Source organism: Urocampus carinirostris, chromosome 13 (assembly GCF_059441175.1).
Source record: "Urocampus carinirostris isolate Australia breed hairy pipefish chromosome 13, RoL_Ucar_1.0, whole genome shotgun sequence".
Taxonomy (NCBI): domain Eukaryota; kingdom Metazoa; phylum Chordata; class Actinopteri; order Syngnathiformes; family Syngnathidae; genus Urocampus; species Urocampus carinirostris.
The window spans coordinates 21,544,180-21,565,143 of NC_142361.1; the positions used below are offsets into that span (position 1 = coordinate 21,544,180).

At 37.2% G+C, this 20,964-nt stretch overlaps 1 protein-coding gene across 7 annotated transcripts in view; it reads right to left on the reverse strand.

Annotated features, from left to right (window-relative positions):
* Positions 1–200: 200 nt before the first annotated feature.
* The window catches only part of rmdn2 (regulator of microtubule dynamics 2), a 56,822-nt gene continuing 36,058 nt past the window's right edge, over positions 201–20,964 (reverse strand). For 6 of the 7 annotated variants that reach the window (XM_088350939.1, XM_088350941.1, XM_088350937.1 and 3 more), the window contains 9 exons: positions 20,316–20,496; positions 20,140–20,242; positions 18,957–19,017; positions 13,378–13,453; positions 9,742–9,819; positions 4,382–4,480; positions 3,907–3,960; positions 1,660–1,740; positions 201–1,584 (listed from right to left, as the gene is read on the reverse strand). In XM_088350939.1, the coding sequence (XP_088207065.1) occupies positions 1,504–1,584; positions 1,660–1,740; positions 3,907–3,960; positions 4,382–4,480; positions 9,742–9,819; positions 13,378–13,453; positions 18,957–19,017; positions 20,140–20,242; positions 20,316–20,496 (814 nt within the window). In that variant the 3' untranslated portion in view covers positions 201–1,503. The remainder of the gene's footprint in view (positions 1,585–1,659; positions 1,741–3,906; positions 3,961–4,381; positions 4,481–9,741; positions 9,820–13,377; positions 13,454–18,956; positions 19,018–20,139; positions 20,243–20,315; positions 20,497–20,964) is intronic. The other variant, XM_088350943.1, reaches the window with a different exon arrangement.

The window sequence follows — 20,964 nt, forward strand, 5'->3', positions numbered from 1 at the left end:
CCGAGCACGGAACAAATACGCTGAAACATGAATAAACCTGCGGGCTATTTGGTGGAATCAGATGTGGGAAAAATGTCAACATTTCCCTGGCACAAAAAGAACATGCCTTGGAAAGAAAGTTTGTACTTAAAAGAAATCTCATAATTCAATTCAACAATGTCAAACAAAAGCACACAAAGGACCTAAAATACCGACAGGGATTTTGAGGATTTACATACAGATTTTAATCCGATCCTTGATTCGTTTCCCACATATCGATTCGTGTGTACACTGCACAGTACAAACCTCCGTCCCGATAACCTTAACAAATATCAAATTGTCTTTCAATTGCACACAATCACACACATGCAATCTCAATTTGTCAATACACAAGTCACAAAAACGTTTTTTTTTTCCTCCTCACAAAATCAGATTTCAAATACAGGAAGCTACCGAATGAAATAAATACTCGTCTGACCCTTTGTACGGCTTTTAACTCAGTTCGAAATTAATAAAAACATTTTAAAAACTCAAAACACAACTTTTATAATTTAACAATGAAATTAGATTTTTTTTTAATTGAACACACATGAAAATAGTTAAGGATGGAATAAAATATTTAAAACCTGCTCATAAATGGCTCTATTAAACTGCACATTTGAAACAGCCACTTTGTCTTATGAACAATAAGTTTTAAAACATATTTCAATTGTGTTAATTTGCATATAAAACTGTGATCAAGTCGTTTGATCCATAACTATTCTGAACATCCTTTTTTTGAAATAAATTGTGATAAAATCTGTATTTTAATCATATAAATGACATCCGTTTTTAAGGTTAGGGTAGCAATAAATTCAAATGTATTCAAAATCGATTAATTCCATCAAAAATGTCAAAAAATAAAAATCCTTTTTAAAAAATATGGATCATCATGTTGTGTTTGTGCAGAGATTTCTCCAAAGCAGCCAAACTACGCAGCACACCGGACTACCCCAAATAAAAACCACAAAAAAAAACACAGTATATCCCTCTCTTTTTTATATGTGCTTCTATTATGTTTAAAGTAAGCGCTAGTTTTTTTTAAAGTTAAAATGGTCTGTAAAAACAGTTAACAGCATACTAAGACAGGTTGCTAAAAAGAAGAGAACTGGAATGCCCTTTACCAGCGCAGTCAATAATGATCGGCATTAATTCTATTCCGAGTAAAGAATTTATATGACAACTGCGTTTGATTGTCGCATATCGGTGCAACTTTGTTATGACAGCTACATGCGATGAATTGAGTGCAGGAAAATAGAGCCACTTACCTAAGTTCCAAGGGGATGTCTTAATCTGAACAACATATAGGACTGAACAGGCAATAATAAGTCTTGCATTCCCCTTCAAACGATGTACCATTGATACACCAGTGCCAAATGTGTATTTTATCATGCTTCATATTCAACAATGACTCCGTTTGGTCCCAGTGTTGATACAACTCAACAATTTGCGTCTAAGAATACAAATTCCAGCAGTGCACTGCAGCTACAGAACCGAGTCGTCTTCCGCTTTTACAGATCCAAGTTCTGGGAATAGAAGGTCAAGCTCTTTTTGTGCATCGTCATCCTAAACATGGAGAGTTGAAGTTAGAGCATTTTATTGGAATAGAGCATTTTCATGAGGTGTTTTGTGTGGCGTCACCTCTTTCGAAACGGACTGCATTGATGAAGCAGCTTGAAACATTTCCTTTGCCTTTTTCAAGTAACCAATATCTCTGTAGCACTGTAACAAAGGAGTGGAGATCTCAATAAAGCCAAAATTCCTTTTGTGTTGCTGACTATCAAATCATAAGGTAGAAATACACTCTCACCTAACAAGATCCAATACAGGCCTTACATGCAAGCAATAGTCTCATGGGAATCGAACTATTGCCAGTATTATGACTCTGTAGAGCAATGTAATCACGCATAAAAATCTGATTAAGATTTTCGTCCGACTAGGAGTATTCCGATTGCAACGTTTGGGTTAGTCCTTTCATTTTCTGTTTAGCCGTGTATGTATATGCGATTGATAGTGTGCACTTGTATTCCTCCATTCAGGATTTTTTTTGCTGCAAAGGACTATGGCCTTGTAGCTGAGGGAGGAGAGATAAAAGCTCCGGAGTACTTGCTAAAAAAGACTTGCATGCATTGGTTGATTTCTCCAGGAGATTTCCATTTTAGTTTCTGCACTCAGGGCAAAAATGCTACCATTGTGTCCTCCCATGTATAGTGTAAGACCATGTTTCTGGCAAGCCATGCACGAGCAGACATTGTAAACAAATGGGAGGAAACAACAGAGATCATTATTGTAGTACAGAAGAAACAAACACGGTACTTTGTTGAATTTGGTTCCCATTAGTAGAATCATCCTTTTTTTATTGTTAAAAATAAAACCGAAATATACATCTTTTAGCTTAATGATGCTCTTGCTTCACCCTTGTTCACAAACAGCATGTATACAGACTTATTCGTTTATCTCTAGGCATGTAAACCATTCATTTGATTGCGCCAAAAATCACTCTTGTTTTGATTCTTGGTCTAGGCAATATTTTGTTATTTTTATCATAGGCTATTTGATGAACAATACAATTAATTGTCTCTCACATTTAATACAGTGTATAATGAACTCTAATGGGCCTCTGTAGGCTTTGTTTTCATAAATTATTTTCACTCAACCTGGTGTCAATTGCTATGGATGAGCAATATTTATGTTTTATCCAGCATTTTCTAGCATGGACCCTGACTTCCGCCTAAACTCCACCCGGCAGAATAAAGGCCCACATTAAACCACACCCCCTACATTGCATATTACCGAATTTTATTGCAATATGTATCCTTTGTAGCACTACCTAGATACCCTATATAACTTGCTACAGTGGGTATTAGCACGTTACATTGGGTGTTTGTATATTTTATTCTTTTTGCTTTATTATTGTATTGTTCTCAGCGCAGGGATACTGCTGGAAATGTGAATTTCCCTGTGGGGATGAATAAAGTATCTATCTAGCTATCTATCTATCTAAACGCTAGCATTAGGACCATTAAATAGAAAGCAGCTAGCTGGTACTCGAGGGCCGCGTGTCCTGCATGTTCTTGGAGTTTCTCTGCTCTAATACTGGTGATTCCAATAAAAGGGATCAGTATCAAACTCTTTCACAGCTTACTAACAAGCAGATAATTTGTTTTACTAGAGTTGGAAATGAAAAACCTCCAAAAACATGAAGGACATGAACCCTTAAGGACCAGGTTTACCCACTCTTGAGCTAGCTGTAAGCTAATGATTGGTTCTGAAGCGAGTAGCTGCATGTGATATTTATTTTTTAGATTTAGCAGATTACAAAAATAATTAAGGAAATAGCATAGTTTATGTGATTAGCGGCACCCACTCAAGAAGTTAGAAACGTATTGAGACCAGATTAAATTGAAAATTAATACCATTTAATATTTAGTGGCATAACCCTAAAGCCAATAAGCCCTTGTCCTTATCAAAATATAAATTTTAACCTTTGATTTTTCTTAATTAAAGCCATTTTTCACCATTCTTTAACTTAGTTTAGATCCTCTGCATTAAAGACAAATACAGTATAGCAAAAATAAACACAACTGCTCAACATTGAGAATCATATTTCTGAAAGGCTCGAGAATTTTCGTGTTTTAAATTGTTTCTGTAGAAGCTTTTAAGAGGCTTTTACTGCAGACGCATTCAGTTCTTGATTCTGGAGTCTACCAAACATAACCCATACAAGAAAATAAAATCAAAAAGTAATTAGGAAAAGGCTTTGACAGACCCATTAAAATCACCAAACCTGTATCTAACAGAGCTCGGATTTTATGTTTTGAGTTGGAGTCTTTCTTAATGTTTTACATTCATGGCATGTTTACAATGCAAACATGTAAGATCACCAACCTTAGCAAGATAAACATAGTTAAGTTTGGAGTATCCTGGCTGGATCTCTTCGACCTACAAAACAGACAAATGTGAAAGTCAGCACACACAGGAAAAATCGGTTGGTTTTTGAAGGTCCCAGCTCTTGCTTGCCAAACAGAAAAAAGGACTTTTGGCACCTTTGCTTTGTCTACATGTCATAACAGAGAGCACAAAATTGATGGGTGAAGATACACAAGACGCTAAGAAGAGGCACGCACGCTCAAATTAGCCAGAAGCAAAATTCGTGTCTCTGCTACATAAACAATCAAAATGTGAGAACACACATTAAGCCTCAATATGCACCAGCGGGTTTGGCCTGATAGGATCTGGCACACCCGAGATTTGGGATGGATGGGAAATTGAGCACGACTTCGTTTAACAGGGAATAACTTTTTTCCTTCACCCCCCTGTGAGTCGTGCGGTTCCTGCCCATGGCCAAAAAGAAAAACAGAACCTTCTGAAAATTCTTCAGTGCGTCTTCGACTGTGGCGCTGGGAGGTTCTCCGAATAATGCAGCAGCTACTTTCCTTTCAAGCCATGACAACTGAGCGACCTGCAAAAGACAAAAACAATCACGAGAATAAAAATATGTATTATTTCCTGACTAAACTACACTGAACTCACAATATACTATTTCTTTTACATAAAGGAATTTGAATTGCAGTTGATGCAGATCATTTCATGACACAAATGTATTCATTGCAAATAAAAAAGTAGGTATTAAAATAGTTAAAATAATCATATTCTTAAGTAAATTTGTGTTCCACTAGTGGATTAGCCTGTTCATTTTCTGACTATTTTTTTGATACATTTTTAATTTGAAGCTAAAATTATAGAAAATATTTTTGCTCATTTTATAAGTAATGTAATTGATATAATAAATATATACTTTATTAAAATTCATAAAAATAAGAGAAACAATGCTTAAAATAAGCTGACATTTCTGGCAGTGGATTTTTTTTTTTTATCATTTTATTTGTGTTTTGGTTGCAGTGTCGCGTACTGGTACAACTTAAGTCAAAGAAAAGAAAATTATAGTTAAGTTTCCTTGAGACACAAGCGTAACTTTGAAGCAAATTGGTAAAACATTGCATTAAGTTTCACTCAGTTCCTTGCTTAATAATAATACTGAAATGATGATTTTAATTCTTACGATGAATCTAGTAAAGTCACCAATATAGTGGATATGGACACTATAATAACAAAAAGCATTTACATACACACACTCCATCAAATTTAACAACAAATATGTAGGACTAGTAAAAAGGATACCAGACTAACAAACAACTAAGCTAAGATCATTTATGTCAACTTTCAAGCAAAGTTAAATGTTTTTCTTCCCTCAATTCATTTCAGTAGTCTGACGCTGTTAACAGCCAGACAAAGTTTGCTCCACGCCATTAATCTGTAAGACGTCTAATTGTGGGTGTAGTATTTCCACGGCGTCATGGCGGAAGCTCCCAAACAAAAGCACGAACTGATTATTGTGGGACATGTAAACACGACAGCGAGGTTATGAAACAGACGGCAAAAACGTCACATGTTAGCAAAGCGCTTCCCAAACTAAACTTAATTACCAAACATGAGTGTTGTTGACTTTAACGAAATAACCTATTTTCTTTCCGACAGCTATTCTGATATTTGGAAAAAAATTGGGAAAATACATGAAGCCCAGCGTACATGGCAACTGTGTGTGATGCGACCAGACGAACATTATTCATATAATATACAAAAGGAGCACAACAGGAAGTTTGACAGTCCTTATCCTATTTTTCAACGTACTCACGATATTTAAACCTTTCCACCCACAAATCAAGTCCTAAATTCTAACATCTGAATTGACCAGCAGTGGAAGATTTCTATCAAAAACGCTACAATTCTCGTTCCGTATCATAGGGATCAATGTCAGTCAAATAAAGATTCCTTTAATGTTCAAGGAACAAAACAAGTGAATAGAACTTGGTCCATTCCCGCATCAAACTCCAATGACAAAAAACAAAAACGAAACAAACATGTCTTTTATGTCTGTGTTGCAATCTGGTACTATTCTCCACAGAAAAGATGCTCACACTTTTTCAGCAAGCGAGCTACTTACAAAATGAAAGAGCGGAAAATATCTAGTTGCAAAACATCTATTATTTTCAACTGCATTGACAATTCTTTGTACAATTAATTTTATAAAATGAATTAAGCTTCAAGGGCAGTTTTGCATTTCAAAAGAAACCATCTTATGGAATGCGCACAATATCTCTAGCTGAATGCCAAAATAAATCAAATAGGTTTTATTAAAATTGTGAAATTGTGATAAGTTTTAGTCTTTTTTTCAATGCCAATGTATTTTCCCGATAGTGCTATCACACGAAATAGTGGCTTGATGAATTGAACAAGATTGAATGCCCGACAAATACCTAAATAGTATGATAATTCATATTTCTTTGCATTTGTAAAGCATATCAATGAGGTCTCATGTCATCTGTTTTAGGACATAAAAATAAAAAAAAATCAAATATTATATTTAGTTTGAACTCTTAATCATTAAACACTCTGAGTGAAATTGTAATGTTATTTTAAAAAAAACATACATATAATTGTAAACATTTTTACCTTATTTAAAACATTGGGAGGTCTCGTATTTGTTACTGCACTTCATGAGCAACATTAATGTTCATGGTGATATTCTGCATATGAACTAAATGGCAAATTGTTCCAACAAACACATAGGACTGAATAGACATGCCCACATGGCGCGGTAGTGTGGAAATGTAGGAGTCACATTTTATGCGACGCAAGCCCTTCTTTGCATTTTCTTTCGCCGCAGTAGGAAATATGTGCTTGAATGGTCACATGATCCAAAAATATGTGACGTAAACAACTTGGAGTAAAGTAAAAAACCCCGCCACTGGAAATGGAGTCAGGTGTGCGGGGCACAGCGCCATTTACGTTCTGGGCTTGATACTGGCTGTTTGATTGGAAAAAAAAAACCTCAAGGAAACTTGGCCCTTAAAAAGAAGGCTCTAATTTATAAATGGCATCAGCACCAACATTACCCCGACATTGATTCATTACATTTTCTATTTTTATATTTTAACCAATTTGGAAAACGCCCATTTATGTCCGTGGCCTTATATTTATTTTAACTCGTTTTTCCACCCGCTTATCCTCACTAAAGTAGTGGGGATGCTGAAGTCTATCCCAGCTGACATTTGGCAGTGAACAGAATAAACTTTGGGCTGGTTGCCAGCCAAATGCAGGCCACACTGAAACAAACAAAAAAACATTCACTCACAATTATTCCTAGGGACAATTTCATCTCGACTAACAACCTGGAATGCATGTTTTTGGCACATGAACCAAAACCAGCGTGCCAAAAGAAAACCCACTGAGGCACATGGAAACTCCACACAGGGAGGCTGGTAGCTGGACTTCAACCCAGTCAGCCACAGTGACTGAGATTTCTCTTGGCCTTTCACTCTTAACTAGACCTGTACCATGTCCTCACGATGGTGCTAACAGTGGAAACTGACATCTTAAATATCTGAGCTGACTTTTTGGATTCTTTCCCAAACCATGATGGGAACAATCTTTGTTCTTAGGTCATTTGACAGTTGTTTTGAGGCTTCCACAACTTACAAGTGGCTACCTTACATATACTTGCCCAGGACTGGCTTCACTTCTATATCTACTGTAAGTCCAAGGTCAATTAGCTTACCAAACAAATTGTGTGTTCCAACAACTTTAACATAATGTATTCAAATCAATAACACAAGGGTGCCCACATTTGTGCACCTGCAAACTCTTTTAATTATTGCACAAATCCAATACACTTAATTTCACTGCTCAAACATCACTGTGTTTATCTGCTGCAGGATGTTTGGTTGGTTGGATTGCTTAACCCCTAGGGTCATAGGGGCACCATTTCCTGTAGTGTGTCTTGAGCAAGTACAGCCTGGTGGTGCCCATCCCTCTACAAGACAACATATGTTTCCACCTGTTCTCGATATATTTAACTGAAATTTCTGATTCCAAACCACCAAGGATTTATAGAAGAAAATCTTTTAATTGATAAGTGGTGACCAAACCTTTTCACACACTGTATAATAGATACAAAAAAATCAAATATAAAACAACCACATTTTCCTTTATCTTAAATATGATCTTTATTTTAAATATAAGGTAAAGTAGGAACGGTAACATTTTTCTTAGGCACACATGAACGCAGCATTGTAGGTACACTTTCTAGGCCTAAAACAAAAAAAAAGAACTGAAAGAACACGGGTATAATCATTTATAGGTGCCAGAGTGACTGACTGGTTAGCACGCCTGCCTCACAGTATAGAAGTTCTTGCTTCAATTCCAGCTACCACCCTCCCTGTCTGGAATGCCTGCTTGGGCTTTCTCCCGGCACTCTGGTGTCCTCTCACAATCCAAAATAAATGCATGGCAGGCTGACTGGCGTCTCAAAATTTTCCCTTGGTATGAATGTGTGAGTTAATGGTTGTATAACTATGTGTGCCCTGTGATTGGCTGGCAATCAGTCCAGGGTGTCCTCTGCCCACTGCCCAATGTTAGCTGGGAAGAAAAAAACATTTGTCCTTGTTGAATTTAGTATGTTTAAGTTTTTATTTCATTTTTAAAATTCAATTTGAGGTTTTTTGTACTTGGAATAGAAAAATTGTAATTTGTAATATATTAACATTACTGATAATTGGAAATGGTAGGCACTGGTATCAATTGGCATTTACAGATAATTGGAAGAATACCGGTTCAAATGTAAAAAGTGCCCATCCCACTGCAAGTACAATGATTTCTAATTGTAAAAGGTTCTTAGTCCCTGCCTGAGACTGGGTGAAGCAGTGTGCTTACCATATCTATTCGTGTAGAACCCGCACTCGTGTATAACGACCACCCCTCATTTTTCAAATACAAATAGGTATAAATTTCTTTTCACTTTTTCTCAGCTCAAACTACGCATTGTATGTGACAAACGTTCAATACGTGCGACAATGATTAGAATCATTTATGACAACATAACTATTAACACAATGCCAACATACATTTTACAATGTATTCAGTCCTTTAAAGTCCGATTCATCATCAGATACATCAAAGAGTTTTTTCAGCTATTGTGATTGTTTGCATTTATTGGTATATATTTTAGGACGAATTTCTGTTTCCTCCTTTCTCTAACATCCATGTCTGGTACTTTTAATACAAATAGTTTAATAATGAGGTAAAATCTAATTTCTTATCGTCTGTCATCGATATCAATGGTGATCAGTGGTTAGGAATGGACTCTCATCGCCACGACCGGGGTTTGATAGATAGACAGATACTTTATTCATCCCCAAAGGGAAATTCACATTCACATTCCCATTGTATCCAGTGGTTTACAATTGAGGTCTGCAACATTTTCGACTGATTAATCAATGCAAAAATACGATTATAGACTACTGTAAAAATGTGTGTCCAATACACACTGAAACTTTGAACTATTCATCAGGTAAAAAAAGCGTGTTATACATGAATTTGTGTTGCAGTATACCCATAACAAAAGTGTCCGTTACAAAAAACGTTATTTTTTTTACAAAATTGACCAAAATGAATGGGTAAAATTAAAAATAGCCTTTTTAAAAATGTATTTGTTTGAAACATACAAAATGAAAGTTTGAGTTAAAAATGGGAGCCCAGGCCTGCAAACTCCCATTACGAATTAACGGTGGGTGTGTTTGTGTAGGCAAACAGAAGTTCAGGTGGGTTTTTGGCATGAAAACATGGACGAGTGGGAAGATGAAAAAGATAGCAAGTGTCACCCACAGCATAACACCAGCGTCCAAGCAGGTAGTAGGACAGTGGGTCTTGAGGCTTCAATTCAATGGCTTTATCCAGATGATCCTGAAGGAGGGGCAAAGCAGACAAACATTTCAGTCAATTCGTGACAGAGCTGCTGTTTCCATCGCCTTCTGTTCTGACCTGATCTGTCCTGCTTCACCAAGCCGCAACTATTTTACAAACGTGTCTCACACACGCGATGGTGGAAACACTTCAGTCTCTCAAGCACCCGCCCTCTTAATTTTTCCAATTGCCCTAGCTAAAACTCTTTCTTTCAGCTGTTTCTCTCTTTTCCTTCACCTGTCAAACACCTTTAGGGGAGAACTGTGAATTTGAGCGGGGCTGTTAACAAAACATAAAAGGCGAGACGCAGTCGTTACACGTACACACATTCTTATGCGACACTTAAGGATGTGGGCGTGGTAAACTGGCTTATGTGAATAGCTGTTCATGCTATTTTATAGACAAGTGACTTCATACCATACACATGCAACAGATCGCTCGATACTACTTTTCTTTTTTTTTTACACCGATACTTGTACGAGTACTCATGAAAAGTAGGTCCTTCTACCAGGAAATTACACAACACAAATATTTATGATACCTAAAATCCCTCCCCTAGGGCAAAAGAGACAGATCATAATAATAATAAAAAAAACCTAAATATTCTAATTAGAGGTTGGATCAGGCCTAAAAACATCCAGGCCAACCCGACCTGTGGGAATTAAGTTGAAACAAATATCAATAACCACGACATAGGACTATAACTACGACTTTTTACAATGGTAATTTCTTGCTGTGCTGTGGGCTGTGCGAACCGGCGAGGTTCTGAGCCGATTCATCCATCGATTATTTAGCAGCCTCAGCAGGGAAGCACAGACCTCCCTATCCCCAGCCACTTCATCCAGCTCATCCGACAGGATTCCAAGGCATTCCCAGGCCAGCATAGAGACGTAGTCTCTCCAACGTGTCCTGGGTCATCCCCGGGGCCTCCTGCCAGTGGGACATGTCCAGAACACCTCCTTATCAGATGCCCGAGCCATCTCAACTGGCTCCTCTCAATGCAGAGGAGCAGTGGCTCTACACAGAGTCCCTTCCGGATGAGTGAGCTTCTCACCTTATCTCTCAGGGAGAGCCCAGCCACCCTGCGAAGGAAACTCATTTCAGCCACTTCAGATTCAGATTCACTATATTGTCTTTCGTGTACACGTGTATACAGAACGAAATGTCGATACAGCTGAACCGCACAGTTTCCTTGAGCGTCAGCCGGGATAGATAAGATTAACAATGTCTTCGTCAGAATTTTAGCGCAGCAGTTCGTCATCTCGCGGTTCGATGCCACTTCCAGTTGTTAAATGGTCCAGTTTATTGTCCAGAGAGCGAACGTTGGAGAGGAAAATGGATGGGAGAGGCGTTTTGAAGGGTTTAGCCTTTAACCTATGGGTTAGCCCGGCCCGACAACCTTGCTTCCTCGTCCGGTCATGCCACTCTCATGCCACTCTGCTTCGCTGCTTTGTAGGCCGCTGGGTCTTTTTGACATAGCAGTCCGTGGCTAATAAACACTCCCGAGTGGTCGTAGCACCGAGCGCGATGTCTGAATGATCGCATATCCAGCAAAAAAAACTGCGATCGTATATTAATCTGCAGTTTGAGCCGACTTTGTGCGCCGTCAAAACTGAGTCGAAGACTGGGTCTTATGGCAGAAGTGTAAAAAACTGTAGCGAGCTGATGTAGCCGCAGCCGAACAGGGGCGCCGCCATATTGATCCGGGATCGTGTTCTTTCGGTTATAACCCACAGTTCATGGCCATAGTAAGGGTAGGAACGTAGATTGACTGGTAAATCGAGAGCTTAGCCTTTTGCCTCAGCTCCCTCTTTACGGTACAGCATCCGCATGACAGCAGACGATGCACCGATCTGTCTGTCAATCTCTCGATCCACCTTATGCTCACCCGTGGACAAGACCCCGAGATACTAAATCTTCTCCACTGGGGCCAAGATCTCATTCCCAACCCAGAAGGAGCATGCCACCCTTTCCTGGAGTACCATGGTCCCGGACTTGGAAGTGCTGACCTTCATCTCAGCTGCGAATCGCTCCAGTGAGAGCTGAAGATCACGGCCTAAAGAAGCCAACAGCACCACATCTTTTGACAAAAACAACAGATAGCGATAGATATTTGTAATCAATTGGAGGGACTGGCAGCCCTCATAGAACTCAGCGAGCATTTTTTTACAAGATACCTTTTAGTAATACGAAGCAATTTTTTGTTAAGTAGGTATAAGTCATGTCAAATATGCTCAATAGGTAAGTCAGTGCAACTGTAGCTAAACACATTTGCCTAAATTACCATAAATAAAAAACAATTTGAGCAGGGTTCGGTTACAGTCGATTTAAGATTTGATGGTTCCCTGTATTAAACATATTAGCAGACACAGGTAATGTTAGTGTCTTACCTTTGCCATTATGAGATATCTCCCCCTGTCAGCACAGCAACCTGTTCAGATAACCAAACCAGCTACGAAGAAATGATAAGCATCCCGACTTTTATAAGCTTTTAGATGATTACAGGTTTATGGGGATACTCCATTTACAATAAAGTGGTACAGATTGTGTTGACCAAAGTCAGGCAGACTGGATGAAATGGTTAGATCTGTGAATATGTCAGGAGGAAGAATAGATACTGCTCTCTGTGCTTTCCAACGAGATGACCCACCTCATCCGACAGCTGCACAATATTTGCTGTTAAAAAGTATATCTTTTTTCTTGTCTACTGTTAAATAGCCTCACTCATGAGGACTACTGTTTACCATGATTTACTGCCGTCCATCATCAGCACTTTCCTTCACGTGGTTATGGTCACATTTGTAAAGGGTCAATTAAAATCCAAATCAGCCCGAGCCCGACCAACTTAACTGATTTGAGGGACAGAGGGCGTAGCAAGGACACGGGAGGAGATAGGGGACATGACAAACATATTTGAGAAGCACTGATACAGAGGCACACTTTCCTGCTATCATAATTTGTTGTCATAGAGATGCCACTTGCAGAGTAACAATACCTTCAAAAAGGTCTGTAATCCACCTAATGCAGATACCAAGAACAGATACAAGTACCATATTTAATTTTTTTTTTGAAGAAAATTTCAGATTATTTTAATTAAGTACCTAAACATGTCATTTCATTTTTACCTAAACATCCCGACAAAGTAGGTTCCCCTGGTTTTGTCAAATTCAAGGCGATTTTAACATTTTAACTTAAGATTCTAATTGTGAAATGGCTGCTGGATTTTGCAAGAATCATACTTTGAAAGTAGCTCCAAACTGTAGATTCATTCATCTTCCATTGCAGCTGACATCTGACAGTGGGCAGGGGAGACTCTGGACTGGACCCCCGCCAATCACAGGGCCCGGAACCCTACAGAGTTTCTCAAACTTGTTGGAGCCAAGACATATTTTATTAAACCATAAAAAATTTAAGGGATAAAGTTACCAACGCCAATTACGATTCTCCTTTGGTGAAGTAAAAAGCCTACCACATGCGAGTCTAGCGCTACTGAGGATTATCCTTACGCGCCTCGAGTGATTCAACAACAGCACCAACATCAGCGTGCGGAGAACGTACCTTAAAAATGTAGCCATTCTTGATCTTGTTCTGCACGCTGTCATATTCCGCCATAATTCCACACATGATGGCATACCTGAAAAGTACCATTCTGACAGTTACTTTAATATTAAAATAAACAAAAAATAAACTGAATTTATTGTAAACAAGCATTATAATACAGTCTTGTAAACGCTGGCTGATTTGACTGTTTCAAGTGGGCTACTAATTAATAATAATCGGGAAAAGGAGTGGTACTAATATTTAATACCGTAATTTACTAAATCACAGATACAAGTATTACATTCAATAAGATTTTAAACTATCAGTGATTAGATCTGTTTAATCGCCTGATACCGTAAAATAGTACAGCAACAGAACAACACTATTTATTTTTAGTCCAATTAAGTGACGTCTCGTTTGCCATGGTTTGTGGGTGTCACTTGTTTGCTCATTATCTTATGCTTGTCAATGCCTTTCATAACTTGTATGTATTTATGATTGAATAGTTTACCAGGGCACAGATAATCATAGATCTAGCTTCTTGAGTTAGCTTTAATGCACCTGATTGATGAGTTTGAATTTAAAATGTACAACCTTTTTCTCTAGGGGACCGTGCCCTCTGCCCCACGAGAATATCCACCCCCTAAGCTCTCACCGAATTCTATGGGAAACACTGGAATGCAAATATTTTATTCATTTTGTTCAAATCTGGGGGAAAATGACACAATCGTGGAGTGTATTTTGTCCTGGCAGTGATATAGTTCAGGTGACCGAGTATCACACTCTTGTTTGCATCATAATTACAATGTGAATCACTAACGTGAAAAATGGACTGATGATTAGTGAGCGCTGCCCTAATTCAGCATAGAATGATACTGTTTTTAAAAAGACTGTGTTCCAGTAGATGACTTGCTAAGCTTACTTGGTTAAAGCATTAACAAAACAAGAATAGGAACTGGGGGAATTTAAAAGCAACCTGCATGAGACTCCATCCAATGAGGTGTCTAATCAAAATATCACACAGGGGGTTTCTGTGGGCTAAGCCCTATCTTGCCATGGTGACAGTAGCAGGGCAACAGAATCTCATGCTTGAAATAAATCCTTGCAAAGGTTAAAGCAACCCTCTTTGTGTCCTATTCTGACTAGCCACAGGCGTCCTTGCTAATCCAACAGTCTTTGTACCATCACAGCATGGTGTGAATGTGCCTGGTGAGATCATTGGATTATGAAATTTAGAAAGGAGGCTTAAAGGTTTAAACGCATCCCACCTATCAGCCCTCTGAGAACTCCAAATAAAAATACAGCGGCTCCAATAAGTATTCCTTGGATGATGAGATTGATGATGATAACGAGGCTTTCTTTCAGATGATTAAAGTGTGAAACTCTTCAAAGAGTAGTAACTTAAGACTACCCCTTTTGGGACTGATATTTAATTGGATTTATGTGTTTGTGTTTATTTTTAAATGCATTTTTACATTTAAGAAAAATGTATCCGTGAATTTATTTGTGCATTTATTAATTTTCAAATATATTTATATATTGTCATAATCATTAGCATGTATTTAGTTGTAAACTCTGAATTAAAATTTAATATCTTTATTTATTGAATTGAATTGTCTTCATTGTCATTTATAACAACTAAGTGAAAGACTACATGCATTGATATTAGACATTGCACTCCACAGGGTGAACCCGTATCAAAAAAATGACAGTGAAGATATAAATAGACTAAAATATTTAGAGACTGGCCAAAAGTTATTCGGTGCAATGTAAAAGTGCGTTTGCTTTAATTCGTTCTTACAGTATTTTCACTTCATTGTGCTAACCACACAGCTGCCCGATTATCAAAATATGAAATTTAAAACTGACAAATTCAATGAATTATCCGGTGTTTACTCCAAGCTCTATTGCAAGCTCTTGATTTTCTAAGAATGCTCATTTTTTCCGGGTTAGTGAGTTTTGTTTTTTCTAGCATCAGCAAACTATACACAGACATTGTCAACATGAAATATAGGTCACTCATTAGCTATAGAATATAAGTGTGTTTAGTCTCAAAACCTAGGGTTCTATTTACCCAGCAAATTTTGCTTTTCACTTGGGGCCCATTAACTACTTAGTTAAAACATTCTGCACCTTTTTTGCCTTTTATTGACAATGGGGATTCAAGGTATGCTAAAATGTCTTCAGTCTTTATGACAGTGCCTTAAGGTTTATACTTATACAAACTGTCTGATTTATAAGGCCCTTCTTATTCGGCATAGCTCCATCATGTTTAATGACTATGTTTAATAATACTAGGAAATGTATACCTTATGAGCCTGTCACATTCTCCATCTAGGAAAGCACCTTGTGTTTGAACTGAACTAGGGAAACGAGCATTCAGATTTGCTTCCCCCACAGCTAAAGACTATAATATTAAGCCTAAATAATTAGAAACTATTGTATTGTGTCGTTTAAATTTAACATCTTTATCAATTTCTCAACAGGGAGCTCAAATAAAATAAAATAAGGTCACTTAAATGAATGAGTAATTGAATCTGTGAATGGAGAAATTTAATTGCAGATATTTATAGATCATAGACAGTAATTCAACACATTAAAAAAGGGACGTGTCAACTGGTTTGACCTAAACAGGGTTTGTCTAACCACAACTAGATTTACTGTATGACGTTTCAAAGTGAATTTCTGGATGGAATCCAAAAAAGATGTCTAGCTTTGTATTGTACCTTTGAGATTGTAAGGGAAGTAGGCCCTTGTTTTAAATATGATCAAACCAAACTTATTATATTACATGGGAGTTTGACATTTTGAATTTTGACTGTAAAATGGTGTCATGAAACTAACATTTGAAGGGCTCATAATGATTATACATTATTGATAAGTAATCCTTGCATGAATACACATTTCATAGTGCCTTGTTTTATTGTAGCAGGCATTTGTACTCCTGGGTGTCGCCCGTAGGGGATGATGGCGCCTAATAAGACAATGCCATACAAACTGATGCCAGCTACCATTAATCACAAGGGAAAAAGATATTCAATGACAAAGTGAAGCCAAGAGAGAGCAGTGTGAGCATCATTTTAAATAAGTCTTGTTGAAAAACATCCATTTTAAGCATTTACAAGCACTTCACCCAAAATCAGAGCACTTTTCAATCCTTGAAAACACAACAAGTATTTTCAAGGATTTCAAGCATCCATACAAACCCTTTAAATGGAGTATGAAAAGAGATTGGGTCTTTTAGCTCATTCTAACACTATTTTAGTCACTGCTCTACAGGCTGTATTTGCCCAAGACACACCACAGAAAATGGTGCCCCTACGACACTAGTGGTTAAGGGATCCAACACCCCAACAAATAGATACAAATGTTAGAAAACAGAGATAATAGAGAATAGAAAGTGATTAAACATTGGTATAAAACTGTTTCCCTTTTCCTTAGCTCAAACTAAGAATTGTCAGTGACAAACATTAATTATGTATGCCCGTGATTAAAATCATTTATAGACAACGTAAACCAATAACATTATACGAACATAAAATTTACAATGGATTTATCTTATAAAGTTTGATTCATCATTAGATACACCAAAGAGTTGTATCACTCATCATGCTTTTTTTTTAAGTTTATTTACATCTTTCAGGGTGACAAAAATAGTGTGATGATGAGATAAAACCCAATGACTTTTTTCATGTGTTGTCTGTTTTCTTAGTGGTCTAGTAGATAAAATACAGCAATATCCCTGCCACAATCCAGGTTTGAATTACGTGGCAATAAATGTTGTAATCAGTATTGGCAGTTATTTTGACTGATCAATCAATGCGCAAATACCATACACATTTATTTTTGTGCAACCCTAACCCTTACTGTAGTTTTAATTCCATACACAGTCTGGTGTGCCTTACATAAAAAAACATATCACAAGAGACATTTGTTAGCCAGTGTGCTATATAGTGCAGAAAATACGGTAAATGAAAATAGGTTAGTTGGCAAGGCAATGTTCCACCCGCTTACATCAAAGTCCTAGGAATGCTCCGTAGCAGTTTCAGTGACAGAGCAGAAACTGAACGGCAGTATTTTAAAACAACGTCTGCCAAATTTTGACAAGCTTGGCGGTACAAAAGAAAACATGTGACGGGTTTTCTCACGGCATCGGTAAACTTTGTAAACAGTTATCTCAGACATAAACTTCCTGGTACCGTTCCCAGTCATTGCTTTCCCCATCACATTGTACTTTGTAACAAATGATCTCGGATGGCGTTTCTGCTCGGTTTAAGGTTCTTGCAAATTCCATTAAGTGTGCGCAGGATTAGAAAGTAAGCTTTGGAAAAGCAGTTTCTTTCTATTAACTAAACAAACAGTGTGTTCTTTTCTTTAAGTGTTAAAACACATGAGTGATTTGATGCTAATTGGATTCTGACAACCATTAGATCCAGTTAAGGTGTTTGCCATGAGAACACTCTTAATACGTGAATGAACAATATAATTATCTACCATCAGTCACGCTACATATCCGCTAATATAATGAAAAAATACATTTTGGACTTTGTTAAAAGAAACTATTGGCAATAACAGAATATTAAGGATCAATAGACCTTGTGTCATATGAAACACTGATAGTCAATTTAAAGAGAGTGGGGATCAGTATGCTTTTCAAGTTTTCAAGTTGGTTTAAACATTGTAAAACTAAAGGGTTTATTTATTCCATTTGAGATGTAGCTTCTGCATGTCCTCGGAAGTCAAGTTTTGACAAGAGCATCATTTCAGGTGAGGAATGTACCAATGAGGCTTGCACAAACATTGACAACATTTCTAGTGCTATGAAGACCATTCTACCACACATATAACAAGTGAGGGGGATTTCACAAGCAACCAGGGAGGTGCACAAAGAAATTTAAAAAAAGAATCGCACAAAAGACCAGAGAGCCACGCTATGTAAACAAAACAAAATAATTTACATCTTCAAAGTGTCTGTTAGGTTAGAAGTGAGAGGTATCATATCAAGTGTTCACATAGATTTACAAATATGACAAAAACATCATTATTTGAATAGGGATGGCTCCTGGTTGACATGTCATTCAATACAGCAATACGCTCTTAGGAATAAAAAGTATGCTTGTAAAAACGAACTGTATATGGTTCAATATTTGCCATCAAGTAGTTTCTAATGAGAATTGTTTTGTGTTCTTTAACTGGCCTATTGCAGCCCAGGGAAATAAATCAAATTAAACTCATTCATTTGTCACTATAAAAATGGACAATTTGTAAATTTCTTAATCTTTCAAAATATCAATCACTTTCTGCAGAGGAAAATTACTGAGAGTTATTATGATTTTTATTATTATAATAAATTTGCATAACCCGTTAAGTTTGTGTAAAAACCAAAATCAGTCTTTGTTGTCTGGTGACACTAACGGTTTTTTTCATTATTGAAACTTGGTCAAGACAAATTCTTGTTTAGTTGCCTAAAATTGTAAGGCTGCAGACAACTGGGGTGGAAAAAAGTGAGATTTTATTTTTGGGCCATAATGCCTCCACTACTGTAGGCATGTAGAACACATAAAATGGAAAGAAGGAAAGAAACAAATATGACATACCACTGATGACTTTCCGCACATTTAGGGTTCAACACCACAGCATCCTCACCAACCTTTTTTCCTATGACAGCAAAGTTAAAATAAATAAAAGTCAATTATCATAATAAAACCCTCAAATTCTACAACAATGCCAAAGCAATAGAGTAATGGTGTCACTAAGTATAACTACAAAATTGACAAAAACACAACACATTAAAAAATGGTTGGAGATTCAAAGGGATTTACAGCATTATGGATGACGAACGAAAATACCTATTTTAATTTGCGCTACTGGGTGCTTCATAGAAGAAAATGCTTAAAAAGCAGATGCCTGTAAAAATATATCATTTAAATATGCAAAAATAACCTTTTAATTTTAACATCCAGTATTTCATTTAAATTACATTCCTTAGTGAATTAATATAAACAACCTGCAACAAAAACAAATTAAATCAATAATATCTAAATAAATAAATACAGAAAATCAAACATTCAAGAGTTTTGACGCATAAAAATGAGAATTTTTAGTAGGGCTCAAAACTGGTAAATAGAAAGTCAACAAGAAATCAACTTGATCTTTTTTTTTACAAACATCAACCTCGTGAACATTTCGATTCTATTCACGTAATATGTGTGTATTACATTCGTCCCAATTATGTAGAAAATATTTTACTTGGCCTGGAGAGGGATGGGCGCCATGCTGTACTTGCCCAAGACACATCATAGGAAACGGTGCACCTACGACCCTAGTGGTTAAGGGATCCACCCAACCTCACCCACTATTGGGCAAAGAAACTGCCATCTACTGATGAATGATAATATTGTAACCTAAAACGAGGATAGCATAGGTGCGGGTTTGGGGAATACTGGTACTCTAAGGATCTGAATGTTTCATTTGTTTCTTTCCTCTTTTTAAAGCCCTTTTACTCACAGTTGCTAATAAAAAAAAGAAAAGGTGACCTGACTTGATTAAAATGCACAACTAATAATCTATATTTTCTGCTGAGTATGTTAAGTCTCTGATGATATAATTCAGGTGTTGGAGAAAGAAAACAAAACATATACTGCAACACTCCAGGCACCAAAGACTGGAAAATTGCAAACATTTTGCCTCGTGGAAATTGTAGGGATTGGATTGACGGCTGCATTTCATTTAATTCATCTGCATATTTTTGAAAACTCAAAAAACACAAGTTAAGATTACCAGTTTCTGCATGTGCCTTCTTTTCTTCAAGCGTGGGACTGATGTCGTGAACGTCACAATGTGCTCTGATTAGACGCCAAAGAAATGTTGAGTTCTGTCCAAACTTCAGATTAATTTTATCTGAGTTAAAACATTCAAGATGGAAGAGAGGGCCATTTAGAGCTAATTTAACAGACCTCCTCTCGTTGTGTAGTAAGGATGTTCAGACTTTCTCTTTTGTCAGCGTCCGTGCCTTGATGCAATGAGTCAATCCTCTCAATTAGACAAGTCAACTTGTTTGATGTCTCCTGCCGTCCATCCCACTCTTCATCATCACTTTGTTCCCCTTCATCGGAGTCAGTCAACGCAGTTATATACCTGTAACACCAAACATACATTTACATCAGTGAAATCCATGCAATTATGACAGCGTAGCCAAGGGGTTGGGAACCTTTGTGACCCGGAGAGCCATAATAGCAAAATATTTGTTTTTAGAGAGAGCAACATCATATAAGAAAAAAATCAGCAAAACTCCCAAACTCGCTCTCCAGAAAAAAAGCCCATTTTTTAGCGCATTTTATCTCTCTGCATGACGTAAGATTAGACATGAAAAATCAATAATGACGGAGCCTGTGTCCCATACTAACAAATACACCACTTTAAACTTGTCTCCCTCCCAAAGTTACTTAAGATCATTGAGGCTCATTTTGAACTTCATTTTTTTTGTAAATAATGATTTCAAAACAAAGTAAAGTAAAATATGTCACAAAAAACAGCAAACGAAAAGTATAGAGATGTATTTCCCTTCAGCGCAGTGAAAGAGAGGGGAGTGTGCTGTGTGGCTTA